Source organism: Cricetulus griseus, chromosome 2 (assembly GCF_003668045.3).
Source record: "Cricetulus griseus strain 17A/GY chromosome 2, alternate assembly CriGri-PICRH-1.0, whole genome shotgun sequence".
Classification (NCBI taxonomy): domain Eukaryota; kingdom Metazoa; phylum Chordata; class Mammalia; order Rodentia; family Cricetidae; genus Cricetulus; species Cricetulus griseus.
Genome location: NC_048595.1, coordinates 12,515,810 through 12,530,663, shown reverse-complemented (window position 1 = coordinate 12,530,663; position 14,854 = coordinate 12,515,810). Strand labels below are relative to the sequence as shown.

General features: G+C 51.6%; 1 protein-coding gene across 1 annotated transcript; it reads right to left on the bottom strand.

Annotated features, from left to right (window-relative positions):
* Nucleotides 1-610: 610 nt before the first annotated feature.
* On the bottom strand, nt 611-14,854 carry Padi6 (peptidyl arginine deiminase 6). The gene is made up of 16 exons (XM_027399883.2): nt 14,763-14,854; nt 14,019-14,196; nt 13,412-13,484; nt 10,937-11,004; nt 10,165-10,276; nt 8,692-8,817; nt 7,728-7,909; nt 7,397-7,500; nt 6,468-6,579; nt 5,129-5,236; nt 4,769-4,923; nt 3,816-3,972; nt 3,610-3,733; nt 2,277-2,347; nt 1,429-1,590; nt 611-844 (listed from the first exon to the last, which is right to left on the bottom strand). Exons 1-16 carry the CDS (start codon nt 14,852-14,854, stop codon nt 611-613), a joined length of 2,058 nt encoding a protein of 685 aa, XP_027255684.1.

The following is a 14,854-nucleotide window of genomic DNA, read 5'->3' as shown; positions in this document are numbered from 1 at the left end:
CAGGCTCACCAAGTTAACTTTATCCCTCATGCTACTGGACAGATAGGAGACCAGATCATCTGCTGGGACCCCTGCCTGCTATCGGGATGTCAGCTCCACTTAGGCCCGTTGCCTCTAACGCAGGCCAGCGGCTAGATGCAGCCCCCGTTCCTTCCTCCAGTTTGCAGTATAGGTCAGTGTGGCCTAGCTGAATCTGTTCAAAGCATTTGGGGGAGTCCAGCTGTATTGCCCTTTTATAAACTCAGAAGGGACAGCAACTAGGGGCCACATCCTGCCAAAGTGGCAAAAGCGTCAAGCTGCCCCTACTCCAAAATAAGGCAGCTTCCCTAAGATGCATTCAGAACACCCATGTTTTATTTGCTCTGTAGTAGTGTTTATTTTTTGCTCTGTGGTTGTCTAAAGATAGTTCCCCACACCATTTTCTCCCCCCCTCCTCCAGCTGGGGGGCAGCAGACGGGTAGATTGAGGGACCCTAACTTTCCAGCCTCCCTGTTCCCTTCAACTTCAGTCCATTGCACCGGGAATCACACGCGCCACTCCTGCTTTATGATGAGGCCATTCACTCCCGGGGGGGGGGGGGGGGAGGGTGCAGAGCTGGCAGCTCCAGGGTCTAAGGAACCATCTTCCACCACTTGAATGCAAATGGCACCCGGTGGATGATAACACAGGCACAGCTGTCTCCCATATTGGTCAGGTAGCAGTCAAAGTCATCGATGAAGGTGCACTTGAGACCCAGGGGCTCCAGTAAGTTGCAGACTTTCTCTTCCAGGCAGCAGGTGCCCTTGATTTGGGGCCCAAAGGGCTTGGGAATCCCTAGATTCTTGTCCAACACGATCATCTGCAGCTGTTAGACAGAGCTAGGGTCAGGCAGGATCAGGGCCCTGAAATAAAAGCCATCCCTGCCCTTCCTTGGGTGTGTGCTGGGGACGACACAGAATCAGATACAGGGGAAAACTACACTCCTTAGAGTTGGCCAAACTTAAGCCTGTGTCCATGTAGGCATTAACTAATCAATCTCAGTGAAATCTATTTGCTTAGTTTCCAATGTTTTTCTTAAAAAAAAAAACAAAAACAAAAACTGACCAGCAGCTAACCTTGCTGGCTTACCATATATCTGTCTCTGGATTTGTTGCTCTGGCCTTGTCTGCATACCCTGGCCCAGCCAGCTTTAAGGGGGGGGGGTCGCTCCATCCAGTAGTCCACCGGCAAACTTTCCCCACCATGCTCAGCTTTGTTCATTGATACCTATCTTTCTTAACCCATTCGTAGCAGCTTTGGTGCTAGCCACATGAACCTGGGGACTACATCAGGCAGGCTTCCATTTCAGGCCACAACCATCTGATGCCAATCTAGCACCGTGGCCAGCAAAGGCACCAGCAGTGTGGGCCAAGCAGACTGTCTGAACCAGGCATGCCCAGTAGCCCTCACCATGTCAGGGAAGTACGGTCTTGCGAAGAGTTTTGTGGTCTGTTGGTTGGAGGGGACGTTGGTCAGCAGCTCCAGGCAGAAGAGCTGTGGGATGGCAATGATGTCCTTCTCCATCAGGCCCAGCTCCTTCTTGAGGAGGGTACGGTTCAGGCTAATGCATTTCTGCACAACAGGGAAGGCGGGGAGAGACAGCGGGATGTGGACATCCAGAAGCCCTGCTCGTTTTCTACACAAATCCAGAGAAGACCTTGGAGCAGCTCCTATCAGGTTTAAATCCCGTGAGCCAGGAGCCCTGGAGGGCCCTGTGAGCTTTTCCTTAACATGTAGTTACAGCAGTCCCAAGAGAAGGCTGGGATGCAGGAGGCCAGGATCCCTCAGCTAGTCTGCTGGATAGCCACTAATGTCACAAAGCTCCCTGGGTCTTTCAAGTGAACAGGGTGTGTGTGGCTTGGGGGGAGGTTTGGGGGGAAGAGACGGGACACACAGAAGTCTTCAGGTCGTTCTTTCACATCTAAGCAGCCATTCTGCCTACTCAACACACCCTCCCTGCTGACACCAACTTGACCCATGGTATCCAATTTCAGCTTCCAGTAAGGTCGAAACACCTGCCCTAGACCCCATCTGGTATCCCATTTGCCAGGGCAGGTGGTCCTCCCTGGTTCTGCAGAGGCCAGGGCACCAGTACACCATGGCATAGGGGTTCATGGTCTAAAAGTAGTAAAGACTCAATGAACAGAGCACCCCACTGCACCCCTGAAGTCTGGATCTGGGGCTAGGCAGCTGCCTCCACCCCAATAGGATCAGGGCCTCCCTACAAGACCTGCGGTGCCAGCACCCCAGGCCTTTACCTCCACGTAGTCGTTCTGCTTTCGCAAGTTCTGATCAGCCAGGATTTGGGAGATGGTTCTGGCCTCCCTCCCTGCGAAAAGAAGAGGCCAGGCAGGGGACAGATCAGTGCCCAGCATGACCCAGCCGCTGGTGCATCTTCAGACCAGTGACTATATTGTCAGTCTCTAGACCCAGGTGTGGCTCCTGAATCCTACATCTGGTGCCAGCTAAGATATATACCACCAGAAGGCCCAGGCAGGATTTACTGCCACCAGCCACTGTGGCTCAAGGGAAAGCAAGGTCAGAGTGCATCAGTGTGGTGACGTCAGCCCCCACTAACTTAGATGGACACCTCAACCCTCTGTACGGCTGTGTTGCACCACACCTCCTCCCCCACCCAGGTGTGTAGCCAGGCGCCTTCTAGTGTGGCCCTCAGGCTCAATTCTGTTCAGGTTCCAGCCCAGAGGTGACAGCCTTTGCCTTCTGGGATTGTATCCCATGACCTCTCACCCAGTGAAAAAGTGTCCCTGGACCCTACCACAGAATGTTGCTCAGGAGATGGGTGGTACCCGAGTCTCTTAACCCAGGTTGAGAGAGTGTCCTGAGCCAGGCAGTGGTGGCGCACGCCTTTAATCCCAGCACTAGGGAGGCAGAGACAGGTGCATCTGAGTTTGAGACCAGCCTGGTCTACAAGAGCTAGTTCCAGGATTTCCTGATGTCCCCACCTCCTTACTGGAAAAGTCAGTCCCTTTGTGTTCCCTTCATATTTAGCTCAGAAGGTGGCCTGGGTCACACCCTTGCCAGTCATCTTGCATCTCCTTAAGGGAGACCCGGGAGTGTCAGGTCACCAAGTGGCCCCAGGTCTGCCCTCTTCTGGTGAGGATGTCCCAACAGTGACCATTCCACCACCTCAGGATTTTCTGTGCCTTCGCTACCAATGACAAATGAGACCTCTAGACCAGTGGTTCTCAACCTTCCTAATGCTTCGACCCTTTAACACAGCCCCTCATGTGGTGACCCCTCAGCCAGAAGATTTTGTTGCTACCAGGATGATGTAAATATCCCACATGTGATTCCAGTGAAAGGGTCGCTCAACCCCTTCTGGGGTCTTGACCCACAGCAGGTCAAGAACTACTCTAGAAGGTACTAGGTGGCCAGGTGGTGGTGGCTCACACTTTTAATCCCAGGACTCAGGAGGCAGAGACAGAGGGATCCGAGTTTGAGGGCAGCCTGAGCTACAGAATTGAAGTTCCAGGACAGCCAGGGCTACACAGAGAAACCCGGTCTTGAAAGAGAGAGAGAGAGAGAGAGAGAGAGAGAGAGAAACCCTAGGTGAAGAAAAGTCACCTTTACCATTAGAAAGGAGCTGTTCTGCTCTGACATCTTCAAACAGGGTCACATCCCCAAAGCCTTCCTTCTGCTTCTGTTCAAACAGCTCATAGCAGGCACTGGGGCTGGCCATCAGGAGGCGGAAACCCTGGGAAGGGAGATGAGAGTCACTGCTGTGGGGGTCCCTAGGGTCTCCAGCAGATGCACCTTCTCCAGCCCCCAACACAAACCTTCCCGTCATTGTTTTTGTCCTTTACAGGGACAAAGCACATGAACTCATCCACGTGGCCGGTCATCAGCCAGTCTGAGAAGAGCTCCACAGGGGCCTGCACCTGCTGGGCACACACGAAGTCTCGCAAGGCCTTGCTCATGTCTCTGCCTTCGGAGCTGGGAGATTGGAAGAAAGCAGCCTTTGAGATGCTGGGGCTCCAGGCAGCTGCCCACCATTCCCTAAATCAGCCCCCCTCCAGGCTACAGACTGCTTTTGCCAACCAGTAGGGAGGCTTTAAAAATTTTCTGGGCCAACGAACTGGCTCTGAACATAAAAGTACTTATTGCCAAGCCTGGGGACCTGGATTGAATCCCTAGGACCCACATAGGGAACCGACTCCAACAGGTTGTCCTGAGCACTATGTTTACTGTGGTGTATGTCCACAGTAAACTTAGAAAGGGGTGTGTGTTTTCAGTAGCCCTTACTGTGATCTGGCTCAAGCCCAAATCATGTGATCAAATTGACTGAGCCCTGGACTACATGGTCTGGTTTTAGAGTTAATACCACCAACCCAACCCCATTGTTTTGTAAAAGTCATGTCTTCGGGGCCAATAGCCAACGGCCTAGTTGGATTTAAACCCAGGAAATCAAGTGTTTTTTTTTTTTGTTTTTTTTTTTTTGTTTGTTTTTGGTAGTTTTTGTGACAGGGGTCCCACAAGCTCAGGCTGGCCTCAAATCCATAGAGGCATGAATCAAGGATAAAAACCAGGACCTCCTGTTTGCTGGGCCAGCATACTCCCGCCCCAAGCTTGCTTTTACTAACTCCAACCTTACAACAACCAAAGGCTCGAATACCCTTCAGTGTAAAAAAAAAAAAAGCAGAGCATTTCTGCTGAGGGGGATTGTGACCAGTTTGATGGTGGCCTTCCCTTTAAGACAGCTGGTCACCTGCCAGCTGGTGTCCCAGCTCACCTGGGGTAAAAGCTGCCACCAATGAGGACCCTGCCTAGAGGGTAATCTTTGCCTTGAGCCTTGACCGGTGGGGATACTATCATGTTCCCGATGGAATCCAGGCTAGCCACTCCGTGGTCCTCAGTTTTGTAGGTCAGGTAGCCAACACCAGGACTCTAGGAGGAGACCCAGTGGGGAAAGGAGTGTTACACAGGTTACACAGGAAGGACTGGATGTAGGTCCAGTCGCAATCCTGACTGTCAGGTCCATGCATATCTCCCCTTCCTCACAGAGGCCACCTGGAAGCCCCGCCCCCAGCATCCCATCATCCTGGCTCAAAGTCAGGCTTGAAAGGTTCACTCTCAGAACCCAGAGCCTCACCAGTGAGTATTTCATGGGGAAATCCTCCAGCTTGGAAACCCGGGGTGTGTCGAGAATCAAGGACACTGTCTTGTGGGGAGCCTGAGTATAGCAGAAAGCCATCTCATCCTGGGGGAGACAAAGATGATCAACTCTTCATGGCTGCTTCCTCATCTGCTACACTGCTTCCTGGGAGCAGCCAGAAGAGAAACCTGGCCAGCGCCAGCTCAGCCCCCAAAACCGTCCCAGAGGCTTTGCCCAGCACATGCCTCCTTCCAGTTTAAGACAGACCCCCACCCCCACCACATTGGTCTTGTCAAGTTCTACTTAAAAAGCAATTCTTTCTGGTACCTGCAGACAGTCACTGTGATCTGACCTGCTCTATGACACCTTCTAGCCAGATCCAGTCAGAGTTCCCAGCCAAGGGACTTTTTTGGTGTGTGTGTAGATGGGGGCAGGGTGTCTTTTGAGACATCTCATGTAACCTTTAAAGTTACTATGTAGCTGAGGGCTGGTTTTGAATCCTGATCTGCCTTGCCTTGTCTCCAAGTGCTGGGATTACAGGTATGCACCAGCTCACATCCCAGTTTACACAAGGCTGGGAATTGAATTTGGGATTCTACTGACACTAGGCAAGCACTCCGAGTTACATACCTAACCCTTTACCTCTCAAATTCTGCCTTGTACATTTAGAACATCACCGCTCCCACCCCCTACCCTGCTTTGAGTTGACGTCTTGCTTTGCTGGGTCTCTTATTCCATGAAGCAACTGTTTACCTGTTCCTGATCACTCCTCCTCCTTCCAAGCACACCTCACATTGCAACCTCCAGGTCAATGGCACTGTCACCTGAAGAGCTGGTAGCCCCCATCACAGCCCCAGCAGCGCCTGGCTTATGACCCATCTGAAGGTTTTCTCAGCTACCTAAGTGACCTGCTTCAGGCTGTTGTGTCTGTCCCCTTTCGTCCTTCTCAGCACTTAGAGCTCAGGGCCCCGCTGGAGGGTACCTGGCCTTATTCATCTCTAGTCCCTGGTTGCACAACAGCCTTTGGTAAGTAAGTGCTCAGATGTGTTTGGAGCAGGAGGGCTCTCCAGAAATAAAGCCGAGCCATCTCTAGTCCTGCTGTTAGGCCAGGCACAAGCCCAGACTTGTAGCCCAGCTCCGATGCCTGCAACCGAGGTCTCAAATTAGTCTTGAAATGTGCTTGCAATCCAGGAGAGAGGGGCTGGACTCTAGATTTGTCCTTGACAAGCCTCAGTGATGCGCTGGCTTGCTGTGTTAAGGTCATCCTGTGGCATGTGCGCCAAGCCGCCCTGCCCCTCCTCCACAGCTAGAGCAGCCCAGGTGGAATGTCAGTTACCTGGAGCCATCTGCCCTGACGGCTGGGGTCCTCGTAGACAGAAGCCACCTGAACACTGATCTTCTCACTCAGCCTCGTCACTGTGTCCACAAAACCCTGCAGCTGCATCTCCCTGCCATGAGAGAGAAGCCCCACTGATTTCCTCAAGGTCCTTGAATAGGCCACACTCCCTTATCCCAGGGGACAGGCAAGGGAGAGGGCCACATTCTGCCCACAGTGTGAATGGAGCCATTGTCCCCCTACCTTGGCAGAGGTCATGGACTTAAGACTTTTTACCTAGACCATGCTGGCAACTGGTGATCCAGCTCCATTTACGGTTCACTCCTTTTGACCTCTGCACACACACGCTCTTTATTATGCCCTTGGATGGGCTCCTCCGAACTATTGGGTGACTGTTTGCTCCCCAAGAGATTATCAGAAACTAGGTAGCTCAAGATGACCAGGGAGGTCATCTGTGGGGCATGGGGATATGGGGACATCTGGACACCTGGGTTGGTTTTTTGAGACAGGGTCTCATTACTAGACTGTGGCCTGAGACTTGCTTTGCAGACCAGGCTAGCCCCAAACTCAGACTGGCCGGCCTCTTGTAACCCGAGTGCTGGGTGGGGTTCAAGGTGTGCACCACACCACACCTGGAAAAACTTTGGATTATAGCTCTTTCATAGAGAGGACCAAATTGTGGATCCACAGTGTACACCCTTTCCTTGGGTACAAAGTGACATTTGAAGGTTGGTGTCAAGACATCCAATTTAACAACCGGACCTCAAGAGTTGACTGCATCGTCGAGTCACAATTGGGGAAGTGTCCTCGCTCAGATTCTAGGCCAGTCCCACGCCAATGTTTATGTTGACATCCTATGCACTTCCAGAGTCTCTGGCCAGCATGCTAGTGACACTCCCTCCTCCCCAGGTGGCCTCAGACACTCTTACCTGCACAGGTAAACCTCGAGAGGCATCTGGGTGCTGGGAGTGAAGATGTAAGGCGCAACCCGGAACATCACTGTGTCTTTGTATAGCGGCATCTCCGGGATTGACTGCAATGCAGGACAGGTCTCCATGGAGACCTGGCTCCATCTGCCCCCTTCCCTCTTAACACACCCAAGGTCTGCAGCTGATCAATCTCAACCCATCCCTGGAGTCCACTGCCTTCCAGCTTTCTGCAACACCCGAGCTGTACTGAGAGCCATACTCTGGGTGTCCAGCCACTACTATGGCTCTCCCTCCACCGAGCCCAGGGATCCTCACTGACCAGGCAGCATACCTTGTCATGAGACTTTTCCACTAGGGATATGGAGAAGGAAATCAGGCCTGCGAAACTGGCAGACGGGAACTCTATGGCTTCAATGTAGAAGGTCTCTTTCCCTCGGTTCTCAAAGGGAGCCAGGACATGAACAGGCTTGCCAGGTCCGATTACCAGTTCATAGGTACAAGTGGTGGTGCCTTCTAGGAGAGAGAAAGGGGTGACCAGATGCTAGAGCTTGCAGCTGCTTTCTCTGTCCCAGGTGGGCCAGCACAGCAGACTTGTGATCCCTCAGGACATGAGAGGGTTCAGGGGTTGCCAGCACTGTTAAGAGTGACTTAATGCACCATCGCACTGTACATACTGTGGGTGTTTGCATGTGTAGGCCAGAGGTTGGCACAGGTGTCCTCAATGACAGTTTTGAGACAAGGTCTCCTTCACTGAACCAGGAGCTTACCGATTCAGCTAGAGTGGCTGGTCAGGAGATTCCCAGCACACATGTTGCAGGCTCACAACCATTCTGACTCTGGTTTGAGAACCTCATACCCCCTTTGTGGGCCTCTGCAGTCACCAGGTACATAGTGAGTACATGGACATAAGCAGACAAGACGCCCATACACAAATTTAAGGTTTTTTGAAGATGGATCTTCCTAGGAGTTGTTACTTGGAAGATAAGTAACTAACATATCTGTAAGGCATCTTATGGGCTCAAATGTATTCCCTCCTTTCCCAGCTAAGAGAATCCTGCAACCATACACCATCATCTCCTGGATGGAGATGATGGAGATGATGATCCTGCCATTAGCTGGGATGGCTAACTCATGGTAATATGCATGAATTAACTCTAGTAAAGGTGGCAGCCAGACAGCCCCTGTAACATAGATCTGCCACACAGCCTGTGACCTATGACCCTGGGCGCCATGTTAGAGGTGGTGTAGGGCCACCACTTGACCAGCAGGCTGAGGTGGAGCAGGGTTGGACTTACTCTGGGACAAGTAGACTCGTGCCTTGCTCGCCTCTTCCTTAGAGGTATGGAGGATCAGCATGTAGTTCTTAAAGACAGAGGTGGGGCCCTCCACCGTCAGAGTCATCTGAGACAGGTTCTGTATGTCTGGGAAAAAGGATGGACACAGACAGGTTCAGGCCAGTCTCCGGGATGGCAAAGTGAGCAGCAGGGATCGGGGTGGAAGTTACATTGAGTCTTGTTTAGTAGTCCAGGCTGACTGAACTCCGTAATTCCTCTGTCTCAGCCGCCCAGGTGCTGGGGTGACAGGTGTGAGCTATCATGTCTGGCTGTAAGGCTTATCTGAAATCCTGTTTCCTGGGATGCTCAGTGTCCCCAGCCTGAAGGCACCTCCTGGGCACTGGAGAGGTTGTCACACCCCTTTTACAGGATCGAGTGTTCTCACCACCTTGGGAGGGCAACATCTCATCTCTACCCTTAGAGGGCAGAACGAGGCTCGTTCACAACCAGGAAGTTAATGGGTTGCTGTCCGATATAAAGACTGCCTTCATGAGGACTGAGGGTGTAGCTCAGCTGGTGGAGTGCTTGCTTAGCTTGCACAAAGTCTGGGGGGTGGGGATTGGGAGGTTCAATCCCTAGCACTATATATAAGTGCTGTGGTGAAGCACGTTTGTAATCCTCAGGAATTAGACACAAGATAATCAGAAGTTCAAGGCCAGCCTGGGCTACATGTGATCTTAGTCTCTGAACACACGGAGGAGGGCTGGAGGGTTGGCTCAGTGGTTAAGAGCACCTGCTCTTCCAAGGGATCTGGGTTTGACTCCCAGCATCAGTTTTCAGGTGGCTTACAACCAATCGCAAATTCTAGGAGATCTGCTGCCCTCTGACTTCAAGGGCTCCAGCACACACATGGTACACACAAACTCATGTAGACACAAGTTTTTTGAGATAGGGTTTCTCAGTGTAGCCCTGGTTGACCTGGAACTCACTAGACCAGGCTGGCCATGAACTCAGATCTGCCGGCTTCTGCTTCCCAAGTGCTGGGATTAAATGAGTGTGCTACCACAACCTGGCTATGAAGATTTTTTTGAGACAGGGTTTCTCTGTGTAACAGTCCTGGATGTCCTGAAACTCACTGTGTAGACCAGGCTGGCCTTGAACTCACAGATCAGTCTGCCTCTGCCTCCCAAGTGCTGGGATTAAAAGGTGTCTACCTACCACTGCCCAGCTATGAATAATTCTTTTAAAAACTACACACCTTTGTATGAAACCATATGGCCTCTCATTATACAACTTCAAGGCATAAAACCCTTTGGTATGCCAGTAATGTCACCAGGACCTCTGTGCATGTTAAGTAAATGCTTTCCTATGGAGTGATACACTCCCAACTTATGATAAAAGACTTGGTCACCCCTGAGGAATCAGCTGTGACCTGCAATGTGGGCCGAGGAATGGCCAGAGCTTGATAGAGGTGGGAACATGGAAAAGGTGTACCTTTGGGGGCTTCCTGATCACTGGACTGGTCATCAAGATCCTCTGTTTCAGCAGGATTACAGTTCACCAGCAGAATGGCTCCCCAGCCGTTCGGGCCCCACACCCATCTTTTCTGCAGATGACAGGGACATTGAGGCAGGAAAGACACAAACAAACCCTCTGCTTCTTGTATGCAGAGCTTTGTACTCACAGTCCCTGGGGACCCAGGGGACAGTTTAAGATGACCTGGGGGAACAGAAAGCTTCTGGATGAATAAATACAGGTTACAGATGCTGCCTGGTTTCAGGAATGCAGGTCCAGAGAGGCATGCTGCAAGAGCTGTGTCCCACCAGAGGTCCAGGGTGGCAGAGCCGACTCTGCTGTAGCTGGCTATATAACCAGGCCAGTGCCTCGGGACACCTTGCTATTTTGGTTTTGCTTTGAGACAAGGTCTTGACATGTCTTTGTCATCCCAGTACTGGGTTGGCAGGCAGGCGCCACCACAATCTGGCTCTGTTTTGTTTGAGACAGCATCTACTCTAGCCCAGGCTAGCTTGTAATTCCCTGTGTATCTGAGAATTGCCTTCAATGCCTGATCTTTCTGCTTCTGCTTCATGGATGTTGAAAAGGCACATCCCATCACACCTGGCTTTTTTCAGGAGTCGGAAATCCATTTCATGGACCCCGACTTGTATAGCAGTGATAAAGACGCCCTGGAAGTCCGATAAAAATGGGCCCAGGGGTCAGGGCTCCCTTGGGCCCAGCCTTGCTCCCTCGACCAGGCATGCCTTACCTTAGCCTGCTTGTCACTTGGCATGTCCAGCTGTCCATCTCGGTAGATGTCTGCCTCCAGGGAGATCTCTGAAGGGGAAAGGGAAGATCTCAGGACTGCTTGCTAATGGGGCCCAGAAACTCCAGTGGTCCTCACAGGACAAGCCCAGTCTTAGGCTGCTGAAAGCCTAATGGGGTATCTTAATGTCAAGAAATTCAGCATCTTCAAAATTCACGCTGGAGACCCACACCGTGAGTCAGAGTTAAGTCACATATAAAGAAGTCCCAATTGTCTTGAGTGATTTTATATTGGGACATATCCATAGCTATATTGGGCCACAGGTTGGACACTCCTAGTGAGGCAGTGTCCCCAAAGGCAGACTGGTTCTCATGAATAAGTTAGGGAGGGAGCCCCCTCCCCCTCCCCCAATCACACTGCAGAGGTCAGACACCAGTTGTGATGTGACCCCATACTTCCAGCTTCCATCAAGCAATTGCAACAAGGAACCTACCTCCCCCCTACCCTTCTAGAACAATCTTCAAACTTGAAGATACACAAGGATCAATACTGAACTTCTTGAGAACTTAAGCGTGCCAGACTTCTGCCCAAAAGGCTTCCTAGGGGACTACCCTCTTGTGGCATTCCAGTGTCCACCCCTACCCCTTCCTACACAGCTCAGATCCCTTCAACTTTACCTTAGTGTCACTCCTAGATCTTGTGTGAAGTGCCATTCCCACCTGGAAGGTCAGGGCCATGAGCCCGGCCCTGGCTTGCTGCTGCACCCTCAGCACCCAAACTATCAGCGTGGTGTCCTATTGCCCACAGTGAGGCTGGCTGCTTGGAGTAGAGCAGTGTGTAACACTTGTCATTTGGGAGCTTATAGTTTAATGTCCATAGAGGTTGGCTGTAGCTGATCATAGTGTGTTGTGTTCATTGACCGAAGCATGGGCCCGGGGACGCAGGGACTAGGGAGTGGAGCCAGGTGTTTGTCTCAGTAGTCAAGGGGAGCCTATATAAACTGACATCTAAAGCCCTGAAAGAGGCAAAAGATCCCCGATATCTGGAGTAAAAGGTACCAGAATAGGAAATAATTACCAAGTGGCAAGTAAAAGGGTCAAAGAAGCCACTAGTTCGAAAAATAGAAAGGGCAAGAAAAAAAGAAAAAAAGACTCAAGCGTCAGAGTTATCTGGATGACTTCATGGAGGACTTATAGACAGTCATGACTTTGACTTTGGGTTTGATTTGGGTCCCACAGAAGCTGAAGAAAGCCTGGGAGAACCCAGGTGCTGTCATCCGACATCTTCCTAAAGATATACTCTGGTTATGGGATAAAACCACAACCAGACCCACAGAATGGCAAGAAGCCAGGTGCCCCGTTGGAGACCTGGGTAAACATTGAGGATGGCAACTGGGACAGAACCGCAGAATCCTCAGTCTGGCTTGAAGAGTCCAAGATTTAGATTGACATGGAGTCCAAGAAGATGAAGGGCAACACCAAGGTGATGAGCCTGAACACCCAGAAGGATGGAGCGGTGTCTGCTGTGATGCGGAAGCTATTAGCTTCGGGAGACGGATGCAGTTAAGAGCACTTGCTGCTTGTGTGGAGGACTCGAATTCCCAGCATCCACATGAAGCTCACAACTACCGCCCACGCGAGAGTTTCAGATGACCAATACCTGTCTGACCTCCAAGGACATCATACACTGTGAGGCACATGAGCTAAACACATATGGAATTAAAGGAGATAGCCTCGGGGCAGGGTAGAGAAGTCAGTCTTGTTTAGGACCCATTAAGTTAGACACATAAGCTGTGCGATGCTCATGAATCTTTGGGGTCACGTGGGTAGAAACGGTGTTGGGAGTTTAGAAACACTTTGGTGGACATCTGGGGGGGGGGTGAAGGCTCTGCAAAGGGCCCCTGGAAAGGATCAGAGAGCTCTCTTGATAAGTTTCAGGTGACAGGATGACAGGTGTGTCTACCACCACCAGGTCAAGGCAGAGAAGGCAGTGGCCACCTGGTTCTTACAAAGCAGCTACAAGATGGGGCTGGAGAGATGGCTCAGCTATGAGGAACTCTTACTGCTTCCTCGGAGGATCCGAGTTTGGTCCCAGTGTGCATCAAACTTCTCACAACTACCTATAGTTCTAGTCCAGGGGCATCTGGTCCCCCACTCCCCCCAGCCTCATGTGCACTCACATGAAGTATAATGCCTTCTTAGACCAGTAAGTTGCCAAGGGAAGAGATCTACAATGAGAGGACACAGGAGCTTTGGACCAGACGGTCAGTGATAGTGAGGAAGGGGCCAGATAACTCATGCAGATTCCATCCTCAGGAAATGAAGGAAGAGTGACTAAACTCGGAGGGCATGTGTGTGGATGCCTCAGGTCCAATAGGAGGCATTTTATATACGAGGAGCCTCTCCCTAGCTTGGCACTGCCTGCCCTGCTCTCCAGAAGGCTGGACGGACTTCAGCTCCTAGAGGCAGCAAGACTCACCAATGCCTGTGAGGTACAGCACAGCTGTGGCCGTGGGAACCTCTTTGTCAGGACTGTAGAATGAGATCAACACCTGTGGAGACAGTGTGAAGAATCTGTAAGGGCTGAGAGCAGGAGCCCAGCGCCAGAGCCACAGACTGGAGTCCAAGCATTTGACTGTGGCTTTGTGCTCAAGCATCTAAAACTTCCAGTGGTCCACGGTGAGCTGGCCCAAGGGCCTCGAACACTTAAAACTTTTAGTGTCTCACAGAAGTTGCTTATGCTGGCCTTAAGCTTATTCTGCTGCAGAGCTTGTACTTTTTATCCTCCTCCCCATTAACAGGGCTTAATAAGCAGGCACCATTAGGTCCAGTTTACATCCTTGGTTCTGACCTAACTCAAGGCACAGTGTTTACTTATCCAAGTGGGCCTCCTGCCTCAGGAAACTGCCTGCCCTAGACACAGATAGGCAGGTTCCACCCACTCACCATCCCATACTGTGTTTTGTTCCCTGCCCACAGACAGCTGCAGCTGGCCTATCGCCAATGGGCTTCAGCTAGGCTTGCAGGCTTCCATACTGGGATCACCTGAGTAGGTAAGGGTTACCCATCTCCCCTCCCTGGCTCACCTTGTCCTCATCCACATCGGGGCTGGGTGACACCATTCTCACCAGGGCCTCTGTGGGCTGGGTCATTGGTTGCCAGACCACTGCATCCGCCTTCCCAGTAATGACTGAGCTGGAGATATGGATCAGGACCCTGGGGGAGCCACGGATGGTGAAGGACTCGCAATTCTTGGGTGCACACCTGGTTTGCCAGAGACACACATTAGAGATGCAGGGACGCATTAGCTTAGGAGTCAGTCAGGCTTAAGGACATCCTGCCAATCCTCATCCATCTCATAGGATTGAGGAAGTGGCCTGCTAGTCAGTGAAGTTTGGGGGGCCCGAGTGTCTTCAGCTATTCTCTTACCACACCTACCACCCCAGACTTCCATTCTCCCTCTGATTTCCAGCCCAACCTTGCCTTCCCACCAATGCCTCACAAGTGATCAAATTTTTGTTTTATATACAGCTCCCTTGCATGGCAGGACGAGCATACAAGAGAACCACAAATAAAACATCCCCTCACCTACTCCTCATGGCCACGTCAAAGCTAAAGGGGCTCTTAGGAGCAAGGGGCAGAAGAAAGCAGGAAGTCAAGAGCCTGTGGTGGGACTGAAAGGGCCATCCCACCCCCACAAGACCAAGCCAGATTCCCAGAGGCCAGCCAGTTCAGCAGAGAGAGCTAAACTAACCTTAGATTCCTAGGCACAAGGACTCTACCCAGACCATCCTTTCTAGGGACCTCCGTCAGAGGTCCTCAAGACTTACCCACTGATGTCCAAGGTGATTTCCGTGCCCAGCACACAAATGGCATGGGTGGGGCTGTCCAGGGACAGGTTCACGGTACTCTGGAAAGACAT